This window comes from Phacochoerus africanus, chromosome 6 (genome assembly GCF_016906955.1).
Source record: "Phacochoerus africanus isolate WHEZ1 chromosome 6, ROS_Pafr_v1, whole genome shotgun sequence".
NCBI classification, from domain to species: domain Eukaryota; kingdom Metazoa; phylum Chordata; class Mammalia; order Artiodactyla; family Suidae; genus Phacochoerus; species Phacochoerus africanus.
Window position 1 is genome coordinate 4,112,896 of NC_062549.1, and position 20,862 is coordinate 4,133,757.

Here is a 20,862-nt window from a genome sequence, read left to right on the forward strand (position 1 = left end):
AGTTAAGGGAGTTCCCATCATGACGCAGTGGGAACGAATCCTACTAGGAACCATGAGGTTTTGGGTTCGATCCCTGGCCTCACTTAGTGGGTTGAGGATCTGGCATTGCCGTGAGCTGTGGTGTGGGTCACAGACGCAGCTCGGATCCTGCGTTGCTGTGGCAGTGGCATAGGCCGGCAGCAACAGCTCTGATTAGGCCCCTAGTCTGGGAACCTCCATATGCTGCGAGTGCAGCCCTAAAAAGACAAAAGACAAAAAAAAAAAGAAAACAAAACGCAGTGAAGGAGTTCCCACTGTGGCACAGTGGGTTAAGAAGTCGACTGCAGCAGCTCTGGTTGCTGTGGAAGTGAAAGTTTGATCCCCTTCCGGCACAGTGGGTTAAACGATCTGGCATAGGTTGCAGCTGTGGCTTGGATTCAGTCCCTGGCCTAGAAACTTCATATGCTGCGGGTATGGCCACAAAATTTAAAAAAATTTAAAAATCCCCAGTTAAATACAGGTTTCTGTCTTTAACAGATTACTTTTTTAAGCTTTAGTTTTCCCTATAGAGTGAAAACAATAATATTACCACCTACTTTCTAGAGCCGAGGGGACATGCACATGAAAGGCTCCCTGTGTAGCCTGGCGCAGGGTTGGTGCCCGTCATAATTAGGGCACAGCATTGCCAGGACCTCTGATCTGCTGCCCAGGGCTGGATGGAGTCCCAGCTCTGCCAGCTGCCAGCTGGGCCCCAGGGGCCCGAGACTTCACCTCTGTGAGCCTTGGTTTCCTCACCTCTAAAGCCGCGATATTTCCCAGTCCGGTGAATACCTTATTGTGACGCTTATTCTTTGTGTTCCCATGATCATACTTGATATTTTTACGGCAGCTCTGTATTCACAAATGTCAAAAAACGCAAGCTCCCAAACACGACATGACCGTGTCTGAGCTTCCTGTCCCAGGAGGGAATCAAGCAGAGTCTCGAAGGTCATCTGCTGTGAGTCCTGCAGAGGAAACTGGCCCCTTCAGGAGGGCCAGGCCATCCTTGATCTAACGCGTGGGACGGCCAGCTCCAGCCCGCAGGCCAGATCCGGCCAGACACCGGGTTTTACAAAGTGAGGTTTATTGGAAGACATGCTTCATGTCAGCTTGTTTACGTCTTGTCTGTGGCTCTGTTCGCATAACCGCAAGGCGAGTAGTTGTGACAGAGACCACGTGGCCCACAAAGGCTGAAGTGTTTACTGCCTGGCTTTGTAGGGAAGATACACACACACACACACACACACACACACACACACACACCCAATAGCAGCTTCTGATAGGATAGCTGGAAATCTGAAGTCACTGCCACTGGCTCCTGCGGTGATGTTACAGAGGCATTTCCTGGGGTGCCGAGCGGGGTGGGCGGCACCCCCTGGAGGGCCCCCTCCCTTGTGAGTCTTGACCGCTGTGCATGGTCCACTGCCCCTCCAGGCTGCTCTCTCGTCTCCCCTCCTGGTCACTCTTAGAGGTGCCCCATAGCCTAAAAACTCCTCCTGCCATCCCCTCCCGGATTCGCACCCCAGTGGGACCAGAAAGGGCTTCAAGGTCCTCCCGTTGCCCTGCCAGGCTGTGGGGCCAGCGCCAGCCTGGGCTGTCTGTGTCTCTGCTGCCATCCCAAGCAGAGAACGTGTCCACGTTGGCGTGACCGTCTCATTGACTGGCATCGTCATGCCAGGAATTCCAGCTCAGGGAGGTCTGACTGTGCCTTTCCCACAGTGGCTGGCGTTTTGAGTTGAGACACGGATAAAATAGAGGGGCCACGACGAAATTGGCACTTGCGAAATGTATACACACATATACACAGTCTATATATAAGCACATGTCTCTACGTCCCAGGGCGCCTCTCTGTAATTAAACATGGGGAGAAAGTGCATTTCTGAGTGTCTCTCCCATCCTGCAGCTCACCCCGTCCTAGCTGAACTCGATTCGCACTTGAGAGCGGCGAGTGGGGCCCGGGTTCCAGGATGTCTAGGGGCTTTCCAAGAAACGTGGCTGATTAATTGCGGTGCTTCTGATAGAGCCTCCCGCTTCCTGGAAGGCAGGGGGAAGACAGTCGTCACAGCAGCATGTTCTCCGTGACTTGTTTTCCTATAAACTGTGCCTTTGCCCGTTTAATTGCACAGACTCTAGTTTCTTTGAGTTTATGCACAAGCAGACACACACACAAAGTCACACCTAGACATGCTTGTGCAGACAGGCACACGTGCACACTCGCAGGAACCTAGACACAGGTGATGAGCATAGCAAAACCCCCTTCCTCCTGCCCCTTCCCCGAAACAGGCTGCATGCGGCTGCTTAGAAAAATACAGCTTCATGAAAAATCAGTGCCTTTTGAGTGCTTGTGTGCACTTGTGAAATATCTCTTCTTGTTTTCTGGAAGTAGCCAATTTTGCTTGATCTTTGTTTTTTGTGTTCAGTAAAGGTTCCTATTCCTGACACCAGTCTAACAACCAGGCACAAGGATGAGTGATGCAGGGGTGCTGCTAACAGGTGCTTAGAGCCCCCCTGAGGGAGCCAGGCTGGTCAGGGCTCCCGCACGCCTGCAGGACGAGTCTCGGTGTCCCTGAGCGCCTGCTCAGCCCGGGGATTTTCTGCTGCAGGGATCTTCTTCTGCCTCCAACCCCCAAATCCTGCCATGTGCTCTGGTTGGGCTACAAGCGAGGCACCCATGGGCCGGAGCGCCTGTGCTAGGGAGTGAGTGGAACACAGGGGTTACAGGAGGCCATGATGTGGAGCTGAGCACCTCTGGTGACCTCTGCTCACCTTGACCGGACTCCACTCCACACAAGGGCGGCCCCAGGGCAGGAGAACAAAAGGAGCCCAGGCCGCTATGCACTTTGTGTTTGCAAGTCACAGATCAAGTGTAAAATTCCCCCGGGAGACATGTCCCACCCTTCTGACACGGGCCTGGGGGCAGGGGGTGTCCGGGGACATGGTGGCTCAAGAGGGTGGCACCCTGGCCCCAGTGCATCCACCCCACGGCCTACTCCCTTCTCTGCTCACTGGGCCTGTATCACAGGGGCTTGTGTCCATGTGTGCGGACACCCTTGGGCTGTGAGCACTGGCTACAAACCGCACAAACAGCTGCTCCTCACACCCCGGGGCCCCGGGGATCGCGTGGTCCATGTTCAGACAGACGGGCCTCGGGCTGTACCCCTGGAGGTAGAAGTGGGCTGTTAGGGAGGGGAGTCCAGAGCGATTCCGGTGTCAGCCCACCAGTCTCTGCTGTCTCCCGTTAGCACGAGGGGCAAGCGGGGCCCAGCCGAGGGGGACCTCGTGATCGTCCGTAAGTCCGCCGCTGGTTGGAGGCCACAGAGCACCTCAAAAAAGGAAGAAAGAGGGAGCCAGTAAACCTGTAATGAGGGTGAGGCCCCTTTAAAATTCGGAGCTATAGGAGTTCCTGTCGTGGCGCAGTGGTTAACGAATCCGACTAGGAACCATGAGGTTGCGGGTTCGGTCACTGCCCTCGCTCAGTGGGTTAACGATCCGGCGTTGCCCTGAGCTGTGGTGTAGGTTGCAGACGCGGCTCGGATCCCGCGTTGCTGTGGCTCTGGCGTAGGCCGGTGGCTACAGCTCCGATTGGACCCCTAGCCTGGGAACCTCCATATGCCGTGGGAGCGACCCTAGAAATAGCAACAACAACAAAAGACAAAATAAATAAATAAATAAATAAAATAAATAAATAAAATTCGGAGCTATAGCGAGTTTTCCTTCCTTCCTCCCTCTTCGTTTTGCTCTGACCTTCTGAGGCCCCGTGGATTATGTCCTAGTTCAGCGCCGAGATGCTCAGGCCGATGGGCCTGGGCTTCAGGTCCCGTGTTTGTCACTTTATCGCTGTACTTCTCCCTTGGCCTCGTGTTTGCCCGCCTCATCTGCAGAGTGGGTGTGCCAATCCCGCCTTCTCCCGTGAAGGTTAAGCGCATCAAAGCACAGAAGTGCTCACGGCAGCGCCTGGCTCAGCGCAGGTGCCAGGCGCGTGTCGGCCCCCACCCTCTGTGCTGTCCGCGTGTCCCTGAGGAAGCCACGCAGGGGCTCTGACCCTCAGTGTCCCCGTCCAAAACAGGCGGAGGAGGAAACCCAGCCGGCAGCCTCACAGCAGCATCTAACTCGCGGGTCCGGGAAGGCCTGGTTAAGTGCTGCCCCTGAGCTGGAAGCTGACTGCAGGCCTGGGGCGTCCTGGAGTTCATGTGATAAACACACCCTCTATCTCGGGGGGAACAAAACCGTAGAAAAAGCCCTGAAACAAGTGAAAATTCTACCCGGAAGTTAAAACACCTGCTCTGTCGGACATAATGAGGGAGGCTGAGAATGAACCAGAGAGAGGGATTCTGCCGTAGGGCCGGTGGTTTGGGGGCCTCTGAGGACACAGCCCGGACCATGGCCGAGGAGAGCGAGAGGTCCAGGCCGAGGAGGCTCTATGTCGGGGAACGGGCTGGGCGCGGCCGGGAGTCGGGAGCCGGTGCTCTGAGGCAGCTGGAGTGAATGCGGGACCGGAGGGCGGGCAGAGGAGGGCCCTGGGAGGGGTCTTGGGTCTCTGGGGAGCCTTGGGAGCTGTATTCAGAGATGAATGCCAGGCCGCCAGAGGCTTTGTTTCATGTCGCCTTTGACAGCGAAGCACGGAAACGTTCAGAAGGCGGCCGCACCCAGGACGTAGAGCTCGGTGGATGCTGGCGCTTCGCACGCACCCTCCTGTCCGGGGCCGGCGTTTGGGCCAGAGTCAGGGGCCACCTCTGCCCGTGTTACATGGACATGAGCTGTTGGATGGAGATGGACAGGGTCACATGGGAGCGGTGGGACGGCAGGAGCAAGTGTGTCTGTTTTGAACTCACTGTGTTTCCAGTGGCTTCGAGATCATAAATGTAGGAAATTCAAAGAGTAGGAGGTGGCATTCCCATGTGGCTCATCGGGATAAGAACCTGACTAGTATCCATGAGGAGGATGTGGGTTCAATCCCTGGCCCCACTTAGTGGGTTAGGATCTGGCATTGCCATGAGCTGCCATGTAGGTTTGATGTGGCTCAGATCTGGCGTTGCTGTGGCTGTGGCGCAGGCCGGACCCTGCAGCTCCGATTGGACCCCTAGCCTGGGAACCTCCAAATGCTGCAGATGCGGTCCTACAAAACAAAAAACAAAAAACAAACCCAAAGAGCAGGAGACCGAGAGAAGCAGGGTGGGCGAGGGTGAGGCCAGTGAGGCACCCAGTTTGAGAGACTCTCTCGGGGGTCCTGCGCCTCCAGGTGGGCGGCTGTGGTGTAGCTCGTTAGGTCGTGGGCCCTGGACCCTCGCTGGCTGCGTCCTCTTCCCCACCAGCCACAGAGGGGATGTGAAGGGGACTGTGCCTCACAGCCCAGAACTGCTGAACTGATGAAGGTGCGAGGGAAGTGAGCCGGAGCCCATTGCTGTGCAGCGTGGACCAGCTCAGGGCCAGGTGCGTGGCAGGCACCTACTGGATGTGGCTGGAAGGGAAGGAGTTTGCATTTATCGGTGCTTCTCAGACCCCAGGTGCAAAGGTCACTGCTTGGCTGAGCCAGGCCCTGGCACCCGGTACTGGCCACAGGCTCTGCCCCCCTCCTGTTCCCCTGCCCCCTCCTGTTCCCCTGCCCCCCTCTGTTCCCCTGCCCCCCTCCTGTTCCCCTGCCCCCCCCTCTGTTCCCCTGCCCCCCTCCTGTTCCCCTGCCCCCCCTCCTGTTCCCCTGCCCCCCGACCTGTTCCCCTGCCCCCCTCCCGTTCCCCTGCCCCCCTCCTGTTCCCCTGCCCCCCTCCCGTTCCCCTGCCCCCCCTCCCGTTCCCCTGCCCCCCGACCTGTTCCCCTGCCCCCCTCCTGTTCCCCTGCCCCCCTCTGTTCCCCTGCCCCCTGACCTGTTCCCCTGCCCCCCTCCTGTTCCCCTGCCCCCCTCCTGTTCCCCTGCCCCCCCTCTGTTCCCCTGCCCCCCTCCTGTTCCCCTGCCCCCCCCCTGTTCCCCTGCCCCCCGACCTGTTCCCCTGCCCCCCCTCCCGTTCCCCTGCCCCCCCTCCCGTTCCCCTGCCCCCCCTCCTGTTCCCCTGCCCCCCGACCTGTTCCCCTGCCCCCCTCCCGTTCCCCTGCCCCCCTCCCGTTCTCCTGCCCCCCCTCCTGTTCCCCTGCCCCCCCTCCCGTTCCCCTGCCCAGCCTGCAGGAGGTCCTTGCAGTCTCTGGTGACACCTGCTGGTGCTCCGCCCGCGGGACAGGGGCCGTCCTCAGGAGGGAAGCGGTCCAGGGAGACCAGGACATTTGAAACCACCCCCTGCTTGCAGGGGTCCCCCTCATAGTAGCTGCTTACCCCTCCCTGGCCAGCGTCTCCTCCCCGCATCCTGGGCACAACCTTCTCGTTGCTTGAATCACAAACCAGCCTGGGCTTTCGAGGCTTCCCCTGACCCACCCCCTTTCTCCCCCTCCCTGGACTTTGGCTTCCAGGCTCCCGCACCCCCTGCAAACCAGACCCCTTGCTCTTCGAGCTCTGTACTTTCTGGAACCTTCTGTGCGTTTGCTTTTCCTGTGGCTGCTCACACCCCAGGGCAAGGCTCAGGCCTGTTTTTAAAAGATCCTGATATTAACTTACAAATACTGTCTAGGGAATCACGTGCAAATCTTTAAAGCAAATTCGAAAATGTAGAAAAGCAAAAAGGAGATTGAATCCACTCTGAGTTCCGCCCTGGCGAAGTGACGGCCGTTCACGTGTTGCGTACGTTATGTACCTTCTTCCGGACACCGGTATGTGTGTGTCGGGTTGTGAAGCGAGTGGGAAAGTGCTGGAGTCACACTGGGTTTGAATATGGCTTACACCACCAACGAGCCTCTGAGTCTCGGTTTTCTCATCTGAAAAATGGGCATGATAAGTACACTGTGTGTTGGACAGGATGCTACAGACTGGTGTCTCTTGACAGAAATGAGCCAGCCGTGCCTGGGGAGCTGCAGTTTTGTGGTGCCTGTGCTCACGGAGTCTTCCTGCTCCCGTGGGGTCTTATTCTTTGTGTCGTTCCTGCTCTGGGTGCGGGAGCTGCCCGGGAGCCCGGGATGCTCGGCTGGAGAAGAGCAGGAGAGGAGGACGCCGGCTGTCGTGAAACATGGCTTTTGTGAGAGAGGACGGGGCCTGTTTGGGGTTTGGTGTCCGCAGAGGCCACGCTCAAGAGCAGGCCCCACCCCAAGTTCCCCAGTGCCCTGCCCGGAGTCAGGTGTAAGTGGACACAAGTAGACGGACCCAGCGGGCAGAACCCGGAGAGCAGGTGAAATCTCTCGGCACAGAGTGAGGAAGCCCCCTGCACATGTCAGGAGTGTCCAGAGGCAGAAGGAGTTGCCTTGGGAAGAAGCAAGCTGGCCGTCTGTCCTGCAGGTTTGGAGACAGATGTGGATCCCTACGTGCTGGGTGACCTTGGGCAGGTGACCTTGCAGAGACCGTGTGGTGTGGTGGTCCAGAGCCGGATGATGGGGCCACAGGCTGCCTTTGTCGTTTGCTGGCTCCGCGGCCTTGGACAGCTTGCTGACTTCTCTGTGCCTTTCTTCCCGCGTCCGAGAACAGCAGCACCTGTCTGGGGAGCTCTAGGGAGGGGTTAATCAGACGTGCTAATGGATTGGACGTGCCCGGCGCAGCGTCTGCGCGGAGCAACCCCTCTCCATGTGTCTGCCTACCTCGGAGATAACGCCGCCCCTGGCAGAGCAGAAACAGTGCATCACACGCGCCCAGCGCGGTACCCGGACCAGGGGGCACGCGGTCCTGGGAGCCCTTCTGAGGTCCTAATCGTCGTTCCTGTCGTCCCTGGGCCCGGGGCCTTGCTCTCCTAAGTGGGGGGGTGTGGATGGTTTCCTGGCCGGCCTCGGAGGCGAGGCGCTGCGCCGCGTCTCTGCCGTGGGTCTGATTCCTCTCCTCCTCCTCCGCCCCTCCCTGCCCACTTGGCCTGTCGTCAGGGTCTGTGGTTAGCTGCAGTCAGCAGCGGCGGCCGCCGGGTGATGGATGGGCCATGATTACTTCCTCTCCGTTGCTCACTGAGTCCTCGGGCTCTGCTCCCTGCATTTACTGGTCCTGCTCAACTAGACTGGGATGCTGTCTCTACCCTTAGATTCAAGACACGGGTAGATCTCTATTCGAATCCAGATATTAGGAGTTCCCGTTATGGTTCAGCGGTAACAACCCCAGCCAGTAACCATGAGGATGCGAGTTCCATTCCTGGCCTTGTTCAGTGGGTTAAGGATCCGGCATTTCCATGAGCTGTGGTGTAGGTCACAGACACGGCTTGGATCCCGTGTTGCTGTGGCTGTGGTGTAGGCCGGCAACTGCAGCTCCAGTTCGACCCCTAGCCTGGGAACCTCCATATGCCATGGCTGTGGCCCTAAAAAAAAAAAAAAAAAAAAAAATCCAGATACTTCTCCAATTTGGTGAATTCTTAACCTCTCTTCGCCTCAGGTTTTTTTTTTTTTTTTTCCTTAGTCTGTTTTTACCTCTGTGTAACGGGAACAAAATATACCTCCTTGAGTGGTTGTGGGTAAAACTCCCCCACACAGTAGGCACTCAATAATTGCCAGCACCTTTTTTTTCTTTTTTCCCCAACTGGAGAGACCGGGCTGGGAGCCAGGGGCTGGCATGGCTCATCTCCAGACAGAACCGCGGGCGAGTCGGCACCAAGCAGAGGGTCTGCGGAGACCCCCTGTGCAAACCCTCCTCCCCGGACGCTTAACCACACACTTCCTTCTGCCGCTCGGTAAACTGAGGACGAGTGGAAGCATTTTTCCAGAGAAACTGCAGTGAATTCCTGGTTTTCCGTCTGGGAGCAGCAGTGCTGATCAAGACTTGGCCTCTGTGGAAGGCTTCTGGGCAGCAGGACCTGGGTGTTTTCCAGAAGTCTAGAATGTTCTACGTACCCAAAGGCTGAAGGACTGCAGGTGTCAGTGAGTGACAGTCAGTGAACGAGGGGAACAGGGGCTTGGTAACCAGCCATGTCTTTTGTGTGGTCTTCCACTTTCAAGAAGGAAGATCAGCCAACTCACCAAGAATTACTTAAATACCCACCTTGAGTCCCAAGAACTTCGCCTTATCCTTCATTCCAGAACCTCTTCTTAGGTTGCTCCCGAACGATTATCTGATCCATCTGTGCTGGTTGCCTACGTGGGGGTGATCCAGTCTGTCGTGGCTCCTTCACCATGAACTTGGCCTGCTTTTCCTGTGCGTTTCCCCCAGGCTCGGGGAGCTGCGCTGGGCTCCTCTCGCCTCCCTTCTCCCAGCAGTCCTGCCAGCGTCACGTCCCGCACTAGAAGGAGGAGGAAGGGAGGATGCACCTGCCAGCCCCCTCCACCTGCCTATCCCCTCACACCAGAAGCGAAAGCTCTCCGAGAAACTTCTGATGTTTCTGTCCTGGGCCAGGTCTGGGTCACGTGTCCGCCCCGAGCGGGAAGGGTGGCTGGGAAGGTGCGCACCAGAATTACCATAATGGGCTTAGACCAGCCACTCTTGCCCCCTGGGCTGAAAACGCTGCCACTCTGAATAAAGGTCATGCTGTTTTAGCAAGAAGTGGGGACCGGCTGTCAGGTGGACAGCGAGCGGCATCTGTCGCACCTCCCTGGCAGGGCGTCTGAAGTCTTCTCTCCTGGCGTCAACAGGGAAGCCCACACCTGGGGGCGTCCGGCCCACCGCTCAGCGTGGACTTCGCAGCTCAGGTGTCCGGGCCTGTTCTGTGCCCGCAGCTGTGGGGACAGTGGAGACACAGCTGCACCGAGATTCAGCCTGGTCTGTGGACTCAGCGGGGAGACAGCCGCTCAAGGATCCAGACCCGGTGGAGGCGCCCTCACCCTCACCCAGCCTGGGGTAGGGGGTGAGAGTGAGGCCCTGGGGGTGCCAAGCGGGGTCCCAGGGTGGAGGAGATGGAGCCTGTGAAGCCAGGGGACACAGGATGTCATAGCAGCTGTGACACTTTCCGGAGCTTCCATGTTCCTGGTCCCTTGCGCGTCAGCCCTCAGATATCCTGCAGGCAGGGGTGGGGGCTTCTCTATTGTCCCATCGTGTGTCCCTAGACCTAGCTCGCTGCCTCGAGCGTTTCTGGAAGCGATGGAAATGGTTTAGTTTGAAGAAATGAGGTAACGTGAAAATAAATACATCATTATCCAAGATGCGGGTGTATCTTGGCCAAAGGGCTGTCGTGATGGGCTTGGGATGCTCGACCCTGGGGAGCCTGGCTGGAGGGGCTGTTTGGGGAGTCATTGGTCCCGACTTACTAAATTGCTGTAAATTCCCACTTGAGGCTTTTTTTTTTTTTTTGTCTTTTGTTGTTGTTGTTGTTGTTGTTGTTGCTATTTCTTGGGCCGCTCCCGCGGCATATGGAGGTTCCCAGGCTAGGGGTCCAATCGGAGCTGTAGCCACCGGCCTACGCCAGAGCCATAGCAACGCGGGATCTGAGCCGCGTCTGCAACCTACACCACAGCTCACGGCAACGCTGGATCGTTAACCCACTGAGCGAGGGCAGTGACCGAACCCGCAACCTCATGGTTCCTAGTCGGATTCGTTAACCACTGCGCCATGACAGGAACTCCACTTGAGGCTTTTGAGTGTATGAGGCTTAGCGGCGGCCCAGATGGGGGTTGGCACATGGTTTGGGGAATGATTCTTAAAGCATTTTTGAAGCTCTCACGTCTCCAGAAAGTCCTGTTATTCTCGGTGTTCATGGCCTTCGCATGATCTTTGACCGTCCAGGCTTGGGGATCAGATGTCCCCTTGGGGTACTTGCAGAGACAAGGTTCAGTGGCTTTGCCTGTCCCGAGTTCCAGCCATGAGCCCCCAGAGGTCTGCTCATAATCAAGGCCAGGACCTTCTGGGTCCATTCATTGAAGTGACGCAGGGTCCCAGCCGGTCCCTCTGGCGGCCTGCCAACGTTCAAGCCCTCAGGGCCCCCCACAGCTGCTGCTGTCCTGGGTGGGGCTGTCTAAATATTTCGCAGGGCTGGCGTCCCCGCTGTATGTGGTTCTAGACAGACAGATCCCTCTGTGTTGTTTCCAAAATACCCCCTTCCCTGGGGCTTGTCAGACCTCTGGTGCCTTGTAGGATAAACATTAAAAATACCTCCTCCCAAATCAAGGACCATCTCATTCTTTCCCTCACTGCTGAGTGGTAAAGGGGTCGCAGGCTGGTTGTGCAGGGAAAATTTGTGGCCCTAAATATGAAAGAGGTCATTGCATGTGGCATTGATGGGAAGACGGAACTGCCTAGTAACCCGGGTGCTGTTATTTTAATAACAGGTCTAACCTGATTGCTTCAAGAGCTGGGCGGGGTCTACATTAAGTTGCCTCTGGTGCTAAATTTAAGTCCTGTTAGGGCTTGATCTTGCTCAGTCCTCCCAGCAACCCTGTGACAAGTGTGTGCTTTGTAAGTGTCCCATGTCACACACGCTCACGGTGACAGAGCGATTAGAAGACTTGCAGTGGAGCCAGCCAACACTTGGGCCCAGAACTTGAAACTTCTTAATCCCTTCTCTGTCTGGGATTTTGTTTTTTAATTGTAATAGCGTTGATTTACGATGCCGTGTTGGTTTCAAGTGTACAGCAAAGTGATTCAGTTATGCATACATGTATATTCTTTTTAGGTTGTTTTACATTATAGGTTACTGTAAGATACAAAGTATCGTTCCCAGCGCTCTGCAGTAGGTCCTTGTTGTTTCGCTGTACAGTCGTGTGTATCTGCTAATCCCAAACTCCCCATTTATCCGTCCCCCGCCCTTTCCTCTTTGTCAGCTGTAAGTTTCTTTCTGGGATTTCTAGGGCAACTGGAAGAATCCCTCTTCCTTCCAGCCCTTTTGTAAAGTGAGAAATCATGAAGACATTTAGATAAGACATTTATGTAATATCGCATGAGGAGGTATCTTTTGCGGTGTAACCTACTCCCTTGCCTTTGTATTACTGAGCCATCTTGCTTCTCCCAGGATTTGCCTGCTTCTGGATTTGCACCTGAAGCTCCTAGGGTGGCATAGCAGACACTTTGCAGACATCCCGCTGACTTGGGGTTTTTCATACATAAGTCCATGGCTCTGCTGGATCACCTTTCGTTCTTTTGTCCTTCTGACCGGGTCTGACTGTTCCTTTAGGAGAAACCCCAAATGTGGCCTTTTTAGGACTAGGGGTTGGGTATGTGTCCTGCGCCCACCCCCCATTTCTACCGTGTACGATCCAGTGGATTTCGATGTCTGGCTCCCTCTAGTGGACGGGCTGTGAACTCCTGGTGGGTAGGGACCTGGCCCGTTCGCTTCTCCCCCTTCCAGGGCACAGTGTTTGCAGAGCTGATGATGCTTAAGTCCATTTGGGAGTAAATGAAACAGTCCATCGATGTGGCCTTTCCCTGCGTCCGCTCCAGGCAGAACATCCTACATGCCGGAGGTGGGGTGGGGTCCTTGTGATGTCACGTGCTGTGCAGAGAGTGACGGTGAGATGCGTTTTGTCATCAATCTCTATTTCCTCTTGCTTTTCTCAGACGTGCTCTGCCCCAGCGTTCGTGTGGAAGGACATGGCTTTAAGTACACCAGTGGCGGAACCAAGGAGATCACAGGTGAGAGGAACGGCCGCGCTACGCGGCTTTGCTGTGCTGTGCTGTGCTCTGGACCCGACCGTCACCCTCCTTGAGTTGGCGGGGGGGGGGGGGGGCTCGCTGTGCTGTTCTCGTTCCTGCCTTTCCCCAGAGTCCTGGTAGAGTGGTTTGAACCGTGCAGGTGGCAGCTCCCTCACCCGAACTGTCCAGCAGGGAAGACCATTCCCATTCCTCCGGGGGCCGGTGGGGATGCTGTGGAGTCAGTAGGGGGGCCGTCAGGGACGGGGGGTGGGGAGAGAGGAAGCGAGTGACTGACAGCGTGGATAACAGAGTGAATAGACCCCTGTGTTTGGGAGTGAAAGAGCGAGGGAGTCAGAGTTATTAATATATGACCGAATTGATGGATGAAAAAACAGAGCAACACGTGACTGCAGAGCCAGCAGCCGAGCTAAGCACGCGGAGACAGTCTCTGAACACCACAGGGTCCGCGGGGATGCGCAGGGGGTGGCTGGGCCGGCTTCCCCATCGTCCTGGTGGCCGTGAGCATCTGCTCTGTGGCCAGGAGTCCTGCCAGAGATTTCGAGCGCAGGATCTCAGGGAAGTTTCTGCCCCTCCAGGACACAACCCCGCCCTCCTCACCAGTACCCACCAGGTCAGAGGCCCCGACTCTCCATCCCAAGGCGCCTCAGGTCCAGTTCTAACCCATGTGTAATCAGTCTTCCATCTGAGGCCATAGCCGTGGGCAGTCAGGGCCAGGCGCCTTGTAGGCACCACCAGTGGCCTGGCCCTACCCCAGAGACCCTGCCTGCCCACATGAAGAAGCCAGCATGTGCCTCTTGCTGCCTGAGGGATGTTTCTGGAGTGGAAGAAAGCGGTGCTGCCTGGGTGCACAGCAGGTGAAAGCTGCCAGAGGGTTAGCGCTCTTCCACAGCACCCCAGCCCTCAACCGGTGGCCCTCGGTGCAGAAGCACCCTGGCTCTCTGGCCCATTTCCCAGAGCTTCCGAGCGGGATGCAGCTGCGGTCACCCGCCGGGGCCGCTGGTTGGTGCCACTGTCTTCATCAGCTGCCTCTCTCCCCACTTCCCGCCTCTCAGAGAAACTCCTAAGCACTTCTGGGGCAGTGCCTGGGGTGAAGGTGGTGACCCAGTGAGGTACTGTCTCTTATCAGGGTTTTTTTGATCCAACTCATGAGATAAAAGATGACTTTCAGAGTTCCCGCTGTGGCTCAGTGGGTTAAGAACCTGACTGCAGCAGCTCGGGTTGCCTCAGAGGCACAGCTTCAATCCCTGGCCCAGGAGCTTCCCTATATGGTGGGTGCAGCCATTGTGTGTTAAAAAAAAAAAAAAACAAAAACAAACAAACAAACAAAAAAACACAACACTTTCATCCGCTTTACTTTGTTAACGTGGCTACCTCGAAGTGAAAAACACTGACACTCACCACTCGAAGGGCCACACAGCCGGGCAGCCCAACGTCGACGTGTCCGCTCACTGCCTCGGTCCTGCCGGCGGAGCTCTGGCTCTGGGCAGCCTGTGCTCGCTCCTCAAAGTGGATTCTTACCCTCCCGAGCGAACATCTGGCTTCCCGAGGGATGAGTCCTTCGTAGCGGCATCTCCTCTAAACAATTCATCATCTAGGGCGTCTGCCCATGGAGAGGAAGTGCCGCCAGGGGTGGCGGTCATAACAAAACGGCAGTGATTGACACTTAGCATCACCTACTGTGCTGCCTCGGGGTCTGTACTTACGTTCTCATTTCACCTTCACAGCATATGAGGCTGGCACTGTTATGTGTTTTGTAGTTCGGGAAACTGAGGTACAAACACCTCAAGCAATCGCGCGAGTTCGTGGCGGCGTCAGGGCTCACATCCCGGCCATCAGAAGGGAGGGGTGGAATGCGCACACGGCCCTGTCTCGTCATCTGTGAATCAGAATGAGCCTTCCTGAGGCTCTGCAGACTCAAGAGCCCCCAGTATTTTTCCTTCTGAAGAATGACTGACTGCTGCTGGGAAGATGCAGGATGTGTGTGTTTGTGTCTGTGCCTGTGTGTTTGTTTACGCATGTGTGTGTGTGTGCACCCCTGTGCACGCACGTGTGCGTTTTCATGTGCATGCACATGTGCATCTGTGTGTGTGCGTGCATGTGTACAGACACATGTGCACATGCAGAGCTGAGAACAAACCCTTTTGGCTCCCGCAAACAAGGAGGCACCTGCTGAGGAGTCTGTGGGTGACTGGATAGAAATGGGACCCTGTGTTTGGAATCCGCTGTGTGAAGCTGGCATCAGTGGAACCCTGGAGCTCCCCTCCCCTCTCTAGGCTCAAGGCCCCCAGGAAGTAAATCACAGGCAGGTGGGCATCCACCAGCGTGCGGTGCATGTGCCCTGCTCTTGCAGCTCTGGGAGCAGAGAACCTGCTGGATCTATCATCTTCCCTAATTATAAGCTGTGCAGAAAAAAGGCCCCGCTGTGCTGAGGCTGAAGTGCAAGTCATGGAGAGATGGCGCTGCAGACTCGCCACCTTAGATACAGTCGGATAATCAGAGCAGCTTTTGTAAAAAAGTGTGGTCCCCAAAAGCTGCACCTCTAGGCGTTTCCTTAAATGCCTCCAGCTATTTTTAGGGCTTATCTGGGCTGGAACAGTGAGGATGGGGAAGAGAACAGACAAAGCAGTTCGCAGGCGTAGGTCTTTAGACTAACCCTGCGGCTCCCCAACCAGGCAGCTTGGATCACTCTCCCAACAGCATCTCTGAGACTCAGTTTCCCCACAGCTAATGGCTCTGAGGACCCCTCTTGGCTCTGCAAACTGAATGTTCTGCAAATTGTAGCAACTAATGGTCTTTTACAACACTTCTGGAGGGTTCGATATTTCATGCCCGAAGAAAGTCACAGGCTTGGCCCAGCTCCAAACTTTGGCCCCGACATCCCGATTTCTCACTCCTCCTACATGGGCCTCGACGTCCAGATGATAATCTCCAAGTCACAACCATCTCAACTCACCTCAGCCCGACACCTGGCCCAGCCTCTCCACCCCACCCCCCACCCCACCCCGGCCTGTGTTACCACGGCGAGGCCTTCCTCTCCCGGCCTCTCCCTCCCCAGCCACCGGATGGCCTTTTAGCATAGACACAAGGCGGTGTTTTTCCCTTGCTTCCAGATCCCTCCGTGGCTCCCCACTGCCTGTACAAAGAAACTCAGACTGTTTCCCATGGCCAAGAGAGCCCAGCCTCATCAGCCCCTGCATAACTCATGCCCAGCCTGTGTCCCCCTAGCGTCTCCAAACAGCCAGGATTCTCAGAAGGCACCTGGCCGACTTGGGTCCGTTGACCTTTGCACATCCAGCTACCTTGGATGCCCTGCTCTCCTGCTCTGTTGGCCCAGATTTTATTTGTTCTTCAGATTCAGGCCAGGCCTTGCCTTCTGGGAAGCCCTCCCTGATTGCTCCTCAGCCGGCAAGGAAAATATTCCATGTGCTCCCCTACAAGCCCAGCCTCTCCCCCTCCTCGTCATTTACCTATGATATGGACACTGCGGCTCCATGCTCCTGTTTCCCCCTGTAGATGCTCAACTTTGGTGGGGGGAGGGGGGCCCTGGTATTTTGTCCCCTGGGATTATTGGCATCTGAGCAGCCTACAGAGCATCTAAGATGTAGGAGGCCCTTAATGGCTTAGTGAATTCCTTTCTTCTGGCCTTCCCTCTTTCCACAAACAATGCCTCAAATAAGAATGACAAGTAAGGAGTTCCTGTTGTGGCTCAGTGGAAACGAATCTAGCTAGCATCCATGAGGATGCAGGTTTGATCCCTGGCCTCGCTCAGTGGGTTAAGGATCCGGCATTGCCGTGAGCTGTGGTGTAGGTTGCAGACACAGGTAGGATCTGGCATTGCTGTGGTTGTGGTGTAGGCCAGCGCCTACAGCTCCAGTTGGACCCCTAGCTTGGGAACCTTTGTATACCTCGGCTGTGGCCCCAAGAAAACAAAAAATAAAAAGAGAATGACAACTAGAGGTCCCGTTCTTTTAGAGGAAGAAGCTTGAGTCAGATCAGGCCTGGTGCCTCAAATCGTTGGCCTTCCATGAGAAAAGTGGTCCCGTGAACAGAGAAGCCATGGGCGCCGCTCCCAGAGCCCCTAAGGACCCGGGTGTCACTCTGGAGCCTGGAGCATCTGGCATGGACCTCTGGAGGATGAGGGGAGAGCAGCATGGAGCAGGTGCTGCCAGGGACTCCGGGCACTCGTAATGCTGTCCCCAAGGCCGCCTGATTCAGCTGACACCGTGACTTCAGGGAGGCACCACCTCACCATTCCTGCGTTAAACAATTGCTTCTTTATCTCGTGCTCCCCGCATCAGAGCCCATGTACCTCGGAACATTTTTCATTTTCCTTCCGGGCCTCATTTATTGCAGGCAATTCATCTTTTCTGCGGTGCCCTTGGCTGCCACCTCCTTAATTGCTTGTTGTTCAAAGTTTCGTCGTGTTTAAGTCTTTGTTTTTATTCATTGAAACTGATGAAAGCGGAACTAGAGCATCTGTTGGCTTTTTAAGGCTGTTTTGTTGTTGCTGTTGTTCTCCCACGTGGAACTGCCTCAGGGAAACCCAGCTTCGGGTGGCGGTTTCCAGCGACAGGGATGGAGCTGTGGCGTGGACACCTCACAGGGCGGGCATCAGGCACCTGCCGCCAGATTTTGAGCCTGCTCTCTGAGTCAGAGGCACCCAGGGCCAAGCAGCCTTGTGAGGCCTCGGGCAGCGCCGTGAAGTGGGGGTTTTCGGGGGCCGAGTGACTGCCCTGGAGTCCTGGAGCCACAGTCTGAGAGCAGCGAGGAGCCCCGCTGTGTCTTACCCAGACGCTGGCCCGTCCCCTCTTCCTCTCCTTAAGTGAGAGTGGTAGCTTTTCTGGAGGACAGCCCCGCTTCCTCCCGGCAGTAGAAGCTCCAGGAGTTTTGTCCCCAGGCCGTGTTGCCCCGGGGACCCACCTGCTCTGGCTGGAGGGGACGGCAGGACACCCTGGAGGTGGTGAGCCTGTGCACCATGCCCTGGTCCCTGCCTCAGTGGTGACGGAGGCACGGGGATGCCGGCGCTGGGCCAGCTTTCAGACCCAGGACAGACCAGCTCCAGAACCTGCTCCCACCTCGTCTGCCTTTCTCGGGAACAGAATCCGAGACCTAAACAGGCTCCCCGCCTTGTACCACTTCGTGTCCCTTCCATGGAGCCCTGTGACCAGTGCCCCTTCCCAAGTACCAGCCTGTCCCCAGGCAAGCCCCCAGCGTGCTTCCCAGCCTCATGGGGACACTTCCCCGTCCAGGGTCCCTTTGGATCTTCGCAGTGCCCCTCCCATGTGGCCCCAGGCATTAAGCTCAGAGGTGCAGGTGAGAAAGTGGGGGTCCTTGCTCCTTGCAGGCACTCGCTGTCTCTGGAGAGGCTGGGTCACCGGCCTCCTGAGCATTGGCGAGCACTGTCCCAGGTGTGCTGTTTTCATCCCCGAGGGAGCTTCTGGATGCGTGTTTTCTGTCTCCAGGACCAAACGTCCCTTAGCATCGTGTCTGAATTCTGTTCATGAGCTGGTGTGTGAGATGCTCTTTAGAAATGACACGATGGCAACTCTTAGTCATCTTCCAGGAACTAGACAACCTGAGACTGGGAGGGGCTGGGGAGGGGCCCTGCCTGAGGTCACCCAGGGCCCCGGTCTCAGCACAGCCTTGTTCTGCATGGAATGCCTTCCTGGACCATCACGGGCCCTGCTCCAGGCCTGGGGCAGCCTCTGCTCCGGTGGCCTGTCCCCAAGGCCTGCCCGTCACCCCTGTGCTGCTCCCGTCAACCCCCAGGCCTGCTCAGTTCTCCCTCACTGCCTGGAATCGGCCTTGGCATTTGTGCTGGGCGTTTGCTCGTTCTCAGTCTCTCGCTGGGGTCCCCGCGCCTCCAGAGCCAGGACGTCACCTCTCCCGGCTGCATCTCTGGTGCGCTCACCTGCTTGGCACAGAGCAGGCCCTCGGCAAATGTGGATGGAATGAGTAAATAACGGTCGTAAATAATCCACGCACAGAGGCCAGTGGAGAAGAGGCCGTCATCGTAATGGGAACTAAGGGCCGTGCAGACAGCTTCGTGGGTCTTTCACTGTCTGCCAGGCTCTCCGTGAAGAACTTAGGATCGTGTCCTTCAAGCTGCCCTGTAACCCTGCGAGGTACCTACAAAGACAGTCCCTTTTCACAGGTGCTCAGAGAGGTCAGGCAGCCAACCTAAGATCACACAGCCAGGACCTGGTGGGCAGGAGCACAGCCCAGGCCTGTCTGGCTCTACTGCTCACACTCCTCGTCCACCCTGAGTCCTTCCTGTCCTTGCAGTGTCTCACACGGGGCTTGAAACAGAGAGGCTCTCAGAGGGGCATGTTGAGGAGGTCCCGTCATGGCTCAGTGGGTTAAGCATCTGACCAGTATCCATAAGGACGCTGGTTCAATCCCTGGCCTTGCTCGGTGGGTTCAGGATTCGGTGTTGCCGTGAGCTGTGGTGGATGTCGCAGATGTAACTCGTTGCATCCTTTGTCGCTGTGGCCGTGGTGCAGGCCGACAGCTGCAGCTCTGATTCAACCCCTAGCCTGGGAACTTCCATGTGCCACAAGTGCGGCCCTGAAAAGCAAAAAAAAAAAAAAAGAGGAAGTTGGATGATCGGTCCTCTCTCAGGACAGAACTTGGTGGTGGGAGACGTCTTCATCGTTCTCACGTGAGTCCTCCAAGGTCATTTCCTCTTGTCCGTGGCAGCCCTCAGATGTCGGAGACCTCGAGAACCTTCCGCAAGTCTCGCGGCTTAGGCGATGCGGAGAGTTGTGTTAGCTCTGGGGATGCGGCGAGGAGGGCGGGCTGGTGCCCTCAGGCGGCTTCCTCTCGTCTGCTCCGGGCCTTCCCTTCCCCGGGACGCAGTCAGGCCGCTGAGTCACTCTGCTGCTTCCTGCGGGCCTTGCGGTCCAGCTTCTCTGAGGACCCGTCTGCGGGTCCAGGCGGTTTTGTAGGGGGCGGCGGGTGAGGCTGTGCGGCTGAGGGTGGAGAGTCACTAACAGCGGGCCTGCTGAGTCAGTTTCCTCCCACACGCCCCGAGGGGTGCCCGGGGACTCTCCTGACCCCCGATGCGATGGCGTCAAGCTTCTTTCACAACCGAGTACCGAGGCTCCTGCGGACCCTGTAACCCACCCAGTGTCACAGCAACAGGTGGCTGAGCTGGATGACCTGCCCCCCCCACCCCATTCCATCGCCTCACCTGAGCCCACAGGTCAGGTCTCTTCCATCACGTCCACGGTCAGCGTAAAAGGTCCTCTTTTAAAACCAGAACGAACGAGATCCGCCTTTCCATTAATCCCTTACCCTGAACACAGCTTTCTTCTTTGTTGTTTCGCTCCTTAAAAATCATGCAGTTTAGGAGTTCCCCTCGTGGCTCAGTGGTTAATGAACCTGACTAGTATCCATGAGGATGAGAGTTCCATCCCTGACCCTGCTCAGTGGGTTAAGGATCTGGCGTTGCCGTGAGCTGTGCTGTAGGTGGCAGATGTGGCTCAGATCTGGCGTTGCTGTGGCTGTGGTGTAGGTCGGCGGCTGCAGCTCCTATTCGACCCCTCGCCTGGAAACCTCCGTATGCTGCAGGTGCGGCCCTAAAGACAAAAAAAAATGCAATTTAAAAGCTGCTAAATGGCGTATCAAGCCAAGTCCAAATGTGCTGTGAAAACGCAGCTGCAGGAAGGACAGCCCTGAATTGGCCCTTGGCCCGCAGAGCCGGCCTGCGCTGGGCGAGCTGGGTGTCTGCACGTGGGCTTCCCAAGCGCCAGTCACTTGCCCGGGACGGTGCCGTCTCCTGTGCGCCTCACCTGATCCAGAACTTGCGCGAGGCTCAGGTTTCATTGGAAACCCAGTGTCTGCATTTCCCCGGCGCCTGTTGCCTGGAATTGGCAAATGGGAGTGGCAGCCGCGGGCTCCCCACTCTGTGTTCACCTCCGCTTTACTCGCCTCTGCTTCCCCAGGGCGGGCAGGCTGCAGACGTGCGGTTCCTCTGTCTCCCCTGCCCTTCCGGCCACGCTCACTCCCGGCTCTTCTCTCTGGACAGGTTTTGACCTGATGGATTCGTTCAGTGTGAAGACCATCCTGGGCAAGAGAGAGAACGGCGCGCACAGCTCCTACGTGCGGATGGGATCCTTCCCCGTGGTGCAGAGGACGGAGTGAGTGCTTCCTTCTCCCAGACCTGCCCTGGGCGCCTGGGGAAGCGCAGGAAGGAGCCGGTCGGTCGTCACTGCGCGCCGGGTGGGGATTTAGCCTATAAAGTGCCTGGTGAGGTCGTCCTGAGATGCAGCTACCACGTCGCT

At 56.8% G+C, this 20,862-nt stretch overlaps 1 protein-coding gene across 2 annotated transcripts in view; it reads left to right on the forward strand.

Moving 5' to 3' along the window:
* Window positions 1–20,862, forward strand: part of COL22A1 (collagen type XXII alpha 1 chain) — a 249,072-nt gene that overhangs the window by 33,654 nt on the left and 194,556 nt on the right. For both annotated transcript variants that reach the window (XM_047783198.1, XM_047783199.1), the window contains exons 4-5: window positions 12,482–12,556; window positions 20,607–20,718. In XM_047783198.1, the coding sequence (XP_047639154.1) occupies window positions 12,482–12,556; window positions 20,607–20,718 (187 nt within the window). The remainder of the gene's footprint in view (window positions 1–12,481; window positions 12,557–20,606; window positions 20,719–20,862) is intronic.